Source organism: Carlito syrichta, unplaced genomic scaffold (assembly GCF_000164805.1).
Source record: "Carlito syrichta isolate Samal-C Ts95f unplaced genomic scaffold, Tarsius_syrichta-2.0.1 Scaffold100610, whole genome shotgun sequence".
NCBI lineage: Eukaryota > Metazoa > Chordata > Mammalia > Primates > Tarsiidae > Carlito > Carlito syrichta.
In genome coordinates, this window is record NW_007044706.1 from 2714 (window position 1) to 9562 (window position 6849).

The 6849-nt window shown below is 55.4% G+C and overlaps 1 protein-coding gene across 1 annotated transcript in view; it reads left to right on the forward strand.

The window, feature by feature from the left end:
• Positions 1–342: 342 nt before the first annotated feature.
• Positions 343–6849, forward strand: part of GPC1 (glypican 1) — a gene marked incomplete at its 5' end in the record, with an annotated part of 38122 nt that continues 31615 nt past the window's right edge. The window contains 4 exons of the mRNA XM_008063991.2: positions 343–408; positions 2209–2240; positions 2334–2379; positions 6572–6791. Coding sequence (XP_008062182.2) covers positions 343–408; positions 2209–2240; positions 2334–2379; positions 6572–6791 — 364 coding nt within the window. The remainder of the gene's footprint in view (positions 409–2208; positions 2241–2333; positions 2380–6571; positions 6792–6849) is intronic.

Genomic DNA, 6849 nt, shown 5'->3' on the forward strand with positions numbered 1-6849 from the left:
CTGCTTAGGAAAGGGCTCTCCCCTGTGATCCCCTGGATTTCCTACCAACCCCTCTTGGACCAGTGCCACACAGTTCAGGCTGCACTGAACACTCCAGTTAGGCTGTGCCCTGAACCTGCAAGCCAGGTGTGTAGGCCATCACCCCCAGCCCTTGGGCTGCCAGCCAGGGCCATGAGGCCACAGCCATCCGTTTACACACAGGCCTGTGATTCCTGGAACCAGACAGGGGGACAGACACCTACTCTCTTGTTCTCTATCCCTCCATGGCTGGCTGACAAGAGCACCCCAGCCAGGTCCCTGCCCTGTGTCCCTGCTGCCACCTTGGCTCCTTCTCTCAAGTAGCCTTCCCTGGAGAAGACCCTGGGAATGACAGCCCATCCCAGGACACCCTCACCAAGAACAGCAAAGGTAGGGATGGTGGTGTGGGCAGCATAGGACCTGGTGCACTGGGCAGTGCCATTTTTCGGACCCATCACGACCCAGTAGTGGATCCTTCCCATCAGATCAGCTCAGAGGATGCAGCCATTTGGCCTTACTCTAAAAACTGCTCTTAGTTTTGGGGACGGAGAAAGCCCTGCAACCAGGCCTGTTGACAGGGCACCAGGAGCCCTTGCAGGGCCATGGTTCAATTCCCCTCAAAGCCTCAGGAGCCTCATCTGTTTGTACGGATACAACCCCTCAACTCCAGACCTCTGGAGCTGGAAGCAACTTCAGGTCTTCCCTGAGATTAGGGTAAGGTTCCGCGGTGAACCTGGAATCTGAATGGGGAAGGGTGGAGAGTTGGCTTTGTGGAGCCATCCTTCCAGAGCTGAGACGTGGGCGAGCTGAGGGCTTCTGTGCTCTGTGCTGCAGGCAGAGTCTTGCAGACTTTTGATTGAAGCTGCTTTGAGATGCTCAGCCAAGCAGTGTGGATTGCAGGAGGAAAAGGCCAGAAGCCGGCACTGGTCCAGGAAGGAAGAGGTGGAGGGAGGAGCAGGCAGAAGCCTTGTGGAGAAGGGAGAGCAGACAGGCCCCGCAGGAAAGCTGTACTTGTCCTAGTGTCCTAGGGACACCAAGGCGGCCATGCACTGAGGTCTCTGTGCTCCAGGCAAGTACAGCACTCGTCCTAACACAGCAGACCACATGTGGGTGCCCCATATCTCGGCTTCCCTTTTGTTTAAGGAGACTAGGCCAAGCAGGGAGGAGCAGAAAAACAGCCACAGGGAAGGCCAAGCCCAGCCCAACCCAGGCTGAGTGTTTGGCATCATCCCCTACAGCCAGGGTGCTCAGACCCAAGACAGGTGCCTGCTCCCAGAGAAACCAAAGGTGCACCCCTCACCACCCTATGGGTAGCCATGCCTCACTCTGAACTGGCTTTTGCTCCTTTGACTTGGAGAAGGGAGGCCTGCCCAGACTTCTGCTGATCAAAGAGACTTGGCAGGGCAGAACAGGCTGCCAAAGAGCTTTGCCTTGAAGTTGATGCCCCACGGCAGGGGGCTTGGAGAGAAATGGAGGGTGGGGTTCAGGCAAGACTACTCTCAAGAATAATGGTGCCCAGGTTTTCTCAGTCCTGCATGCTTCATGCTCAGCTTGAGGTCTCATTCATCCCATCCCTACTGCCAAGTGGCAGCCCCCAGGTTTGGGGAGGAAGGGCACCCTGGGGTTCAGACTTCAGAGTCCAGCTGTTCTGGACAGAAGACTCAGTCCAGGACCAGGAGGACCTTCCAGAGTCCAACTGATTGTCCAGACAGAGCAGAGACTGGCACCCCATTTTACAGACACTATGCAGGAGCAATCCCAAGAGGTGTTCTGGGACAGAGGTCCTTTATAAGGATAACTGGATCTCTGAGTTAATATCGGAAATGAGAGTTGTCCCCAAGTGTCACCATTGAGTGGAGAGGCAAGGAGCACAGAGCAAGCTGGAGGGTGGCATCTGCAGGCCAGGGAAGACCCAGGGCAGCCCCTTGTCTCTTTGCAAAGGGTTCTGCAGAGTCTCCAAGGCCCGCTTTTTTTCAGGCAGGGACCCTGATTACCATTTGCAGAAAGGTCTCCAACTGAGGAGTTGGACCACTCTGTCAGCCTGCTCCACCCAGAGCTGCCAGTCACTCCTAGGAGTCACTTTTCTCTCCAGCCACACTTTGTGGCTTCTGCTTCCTCCTTCAGGATGCTGTCCAAGAGGCCCCTCGGCCCCTGCAGAGGAATGAGAACCTGTCTTCTGCTGCCCTACAGGGCACCACAACATCTCCAAGGATTCCCAGTGGGTCAGGTATCACAGCCCAGCTGATCTCAGCCCATGCTCTCCAACTCCTGCTGTCTGCAGGTGCCCACTCACCACCTCTGCCTCCCACTGACAGCAGGACCGAGCCCTCGTCAATGGGGACGTCATTGGCAGTGACATTTGTGAGCAGGCACATATGGGTGGCAGCAACTGTAATTGCTCAGTTTCTTTGGAAACTTGCTTTTGGAGTCTCCAAAAGATGATCATGAAGTCGAACAGAAAATGAAAGCTGTCACTCTCCAACAGCTGGGAAGGGAGCACCCACGCACAGGAATTCCATGGCATGAATGCTGAATCATTTCTGAGGAAGCACTGGAGACCAGTAGGCCTGCTGGTCTGTCTAGGAGCCTGGTGTCTGCTCAGACTGCTCCCTGTGTCTTCTCAGCAGAGTCCAAGCCCGGCACCCTGCAGATCCCTTGCCCCTCCCTAGCCAAAGGCAGAGGGGGACCTTAAGCCAGTAGTCAAGACCCAAGGTCACCCCCAAGGAAGACGGGAATGTAGAAAGGAACCCACCACACCCCAGTGGGACTGGGCACTACCCACCTCAGCCCCAGCACAGACAACTTTAAATGGCCCCTCTCAGGTCCTTACTCGGCATCAGTGGAAGGACAAACCTAGGCTTGGTCACATGCCCACTCACTCAGGGACAAACACAGTGGTTCCTGTTTATTTGTTTATTCATCCATTCTTTCTTTCTGTCACACATTTGTGCCTCCACTGTCCAGACAGGCAAGGACTCCAAAGCAGAAGGGGGTAGTCTTAGTCGGAGCCACATAGGCCATCATGGTAGCTGGGTGAATAGCATGAACTGAGTCCTTAAACACACTCACATGCTCTGCATGGAGTGGCCCCAGTAGTGGTGGTGGTATTGGGGGAGTATGTCTTGTCAGCCATGCCCATCTTCCCAGAGCTCCCACCCTGACCACACCTGACTAGCACAGACTAGGTCTGCTACTACTGCCCTGCAGATGACAGGAGTATGCAGCAACACAGGGAGAGACTAAGGTACCTGCAGCCAACTAAGGTGCATGTAGCCCCTCCCAGGTGTGACCCTGGTCTTGGCTCCAGACATCTCAGGAGGTTTGTGCCAAACTGTGCTCTGGCTAATGAGAAACCCTCATCCCAGGCTGTCCTGGATGGGTGCTAAGTCTCTGTGTGTCTGATGAAAAGTAGGGCAGAGTCAGGCAGAGGCTGTCTTGGGAACAGTGAGGTCCTGTTCCACTCTTCTTGGCTGCTGTGTGCCCTGGGATGGTTTCCTGTCTGCAAATGTACACTCTCCCCTTGGTTGATGGGGAGGGGAGAAGCAAGGAAGGAGGCTCCATGGGTGGGAACAACTGGAGAGAAGCGGGGAGGAAGCACTGGAGTGGTGCAGAGGCACCTGGTAGAGGCATCTTCTCTGTGCATTGCTACCCCTGTCACCACATCTGAACAGCTTCAGCAAAGTCACCTAGAGCCAGTTCTTCTGACCACTGGGGTAATGGACTTCCTGCTGCCTGGCCAGTTGTCCCCAGGACCCAGCCTCCCTACTTGTCACCAAGGCCCTCTGGCAGGTGCCAGTCCATCTAGAGCTGTGAGGACTGTCCTGCCTTTGTCCCTCCCTGTGTCATGGAGTCTATGTGACAAAAACCAGAAAGTGTTTGTTTATCTACTTCCCTTTCTCTTTGTCCCTTTCTCCTTCCATGCACAATTGCTTCCATGGGGTCATCTCGGCAGAGGGTCACCACTAATCATTGATTATCTTCATATCCTAACCTCCTAGGGCTGCCTACAAGATTAGTCAATCTGTTTTCTTTTTAAAGAACAATGGTCCTGAGGTCATACAGTCCTCCTTGACAGTCAGAAGTTTGGTTGGCCAAGGGATTCAAGCAGCTTTGATCACTGGGAATCTCATCCCCAGCCTACCTACCCCACTCATTGCTTATGTTCAAAGGCAGTTGGGATTTGAGTTTGCCTCTCCTGCCTTCATACTTTGGCCAAATCGAAGAAACTTTCCTCTGCTCCTAAGTGCTGATATGTCAGTGTTTGACATGCATGTGCACATCATGTACTGGAACCTAACTTGTGGGGTCTACAGCACCTGCCCCTTGGCCTAAGTTTCATCTGAACTAGGGACTGATACCATGCCAGGGCTGGTCATAGTGGTTCTTCTCCCCAGTAAAGCAAAACCTCTTTGGCTCCTGGGGCGGGGCCCCCAGAAGCTGGGTTGGGAGCTGGGTCACAGTGGCAGCATCTACTCTGCTTGGCGTGAAGAGATGCCAGGCCGAGCTCGTCTCTCAGGGCCTCTTCTTAGATCTCCACCGAACAAACAATGAAACGTAGTCGCACGCCATGCCCAAACTCATATGACTGCTAAGAGGTGGGGCCCAGATCTGAACTTGTTTCCTGCTATTCAGGGAAAGCACAAGTGGGCTAGCTCAGGAGCCCTCCTAGGTATAGACACAGTGCGTTTGCTTTGGGGTTATGCTTTTTCCTCATTAGATTTCTGTTGCTTTCAATCAGATGACATAACCAGAACAAGTAAAGAGAAACTGCACCCTGGTAGGGAGGTAAGGATGCACCCCAGGGGCTCTCCCTGGGGAGCCCTGCCAGGCCACCCTCATCCTCTCATGCCTCAGCCCCATTCTCCCTGTACCCCAAACTTCCTTTGCACTCTCTCAAGTGCAGATCAAGACTGAGCACCCAAGACATCACCGAACACCAAGGAGACCAAGACAGGAATAAACAAGGAGAATAGGCTGACCCCAGGCAAGGGAGGGGAGGCTGCTAGGTGCCTGCACTATCCACACATGCTGTTCCTACAGTTTTTCTCACAGTTGTTCTCAAAAGGGCCCCAGTACTCCTCACTCATCTGCTCCCCTTGACGTCATGACAATTAGAGCTCACAGTCCATGGAGGGGGGGGACAAAATGTTCCCTCTCTGGGGGAAGAGCCTGGCTGCGAGTCTTGTGATCTGTGATACCGTGACCTGGCAGCTGTGGTAAGGATTTCTTTAGGGGACCATTGTCCACCTGGGAGGCACCTGGTCCATGGCTGTGGCTATGGTCATCAGGTTCTGAGGCCTGCTGTCTACACTGCTGCCCAGAGGCCCAGAAACTGAGGTCCAGACACTGACGTCCAGAGGTTGGAGACTGACCTACCAGAAGAAATTGCCCAATCTGGTCAGATTAAGAGGAGACAGACAATTATAGTGATTCTATCAAGCCTCAAACCAGGGGAACTCCAAATCTGGACTCGAAGCATGTGAGAGACCTCACAGAGAGAGTGGGAGCTTGGGCCAGGTGCTCCTCACCCTGCGGGATGAGGTGTGCAGGCGGCCATGCCAGGCCCAGGCAAGAAGGAGCAGGCCAGAGCATGTAAATCACAGGGGTCTGTGAGTCACAAATGTGACGAATCAGAGGGCATGTGGGGGAGGGCAGAGAACTGTACACTTGGATTAGGTCCCCAAAGACTCCCTCTCCAGCAATGACTCAGTGTCTCTGGGTGAAGGGAGCAGTCTCCTCTAGGAGGCAGGGCAGGAAACCCCAGACCCCTCTGAGGTTCTGCCAACAGTTGTGGGGTAGGAGGAGTTGGAGGGGAGCCGCCTTCCTGCTCCAGACCCTCACAGTGGCTGAAAAGCCCTCAGGCATTGGGGGCGGAGGGTGTTAGCACAACGCCCATCCATGGACCCTTTCCAGCTCTGAGGTGAAACTACAGCCCCTGGCATTCAGGTCTTCTTGTCACATGGGGGTTATCTTGGGGTTCTCTGCCAAGGATGCTGAATTATTTACTTTATCCCATGTCTGCCCACCAGGCATCTGGGCTCCTGACCTGGCCCAGGTCATGGGGTGAGCAGGAGGCCTGGGGATGGGTAGAGGGACACAGCAGCTGTGGAAGCAAGCCCTCCAAAACACCAGAACCCATCCTTCAGTCCTCACCCCCTCTTCCACAGAACCCCACGCCTGCCAGCTCCCCTTTGCAACTAAGCTCTCTTCCTTCCACCTGCATGGTGCCCACCAGCCCTCGGGTCTTCCTCAGAGGCATCTGAGCTGGGTCACTGCACACCCTCCTCTCTCAATTGGGTCATTGGTCCTGGACCCTCTCCCGTCTCCAGAAATCTTCCCCACCACCCAGCAGCCTAAATCAACAGACCCGCTCTGCCCCTGTCCCGTCACTTTCGTTCCCGAGCATCCAAAAATCACGTGGAGGGGACCAAAAACCCAGCTGTCAATCTCCAACAGCGAAGTCATTTGCGGCCGCTCTGCAGGGCTGAGACAGCGGAGGTCTAGTTTCTTGGCCAGTGTCCGCGTGCAGCCCCCCTCCCCCCAAAAACATCAGGTGTGAGCTGGAGCCGGGCGAAAGGGGTGGCTGGAAAGGGCGTGGGGGAGGGGCTGCTACCGGGGTGCAGGCGAGGAGGGAGGTGGCGGGCCGAGGCGCGGACGGCGGGCTGGGGGACGGAGGTGCTGCGGGAGCGGACGAGCGAGGAGCGCTGCCAGGGTGCAGGAAGCCAGAGCGCGAGGGAGGGAGATGGGGAGCGGGATGCCGATTTCGGCTGGGGGTGGGGATGCCACTGATTGGGGCACAGAAAGCGTGATGTCACGTCCGGCGGGGGAAGG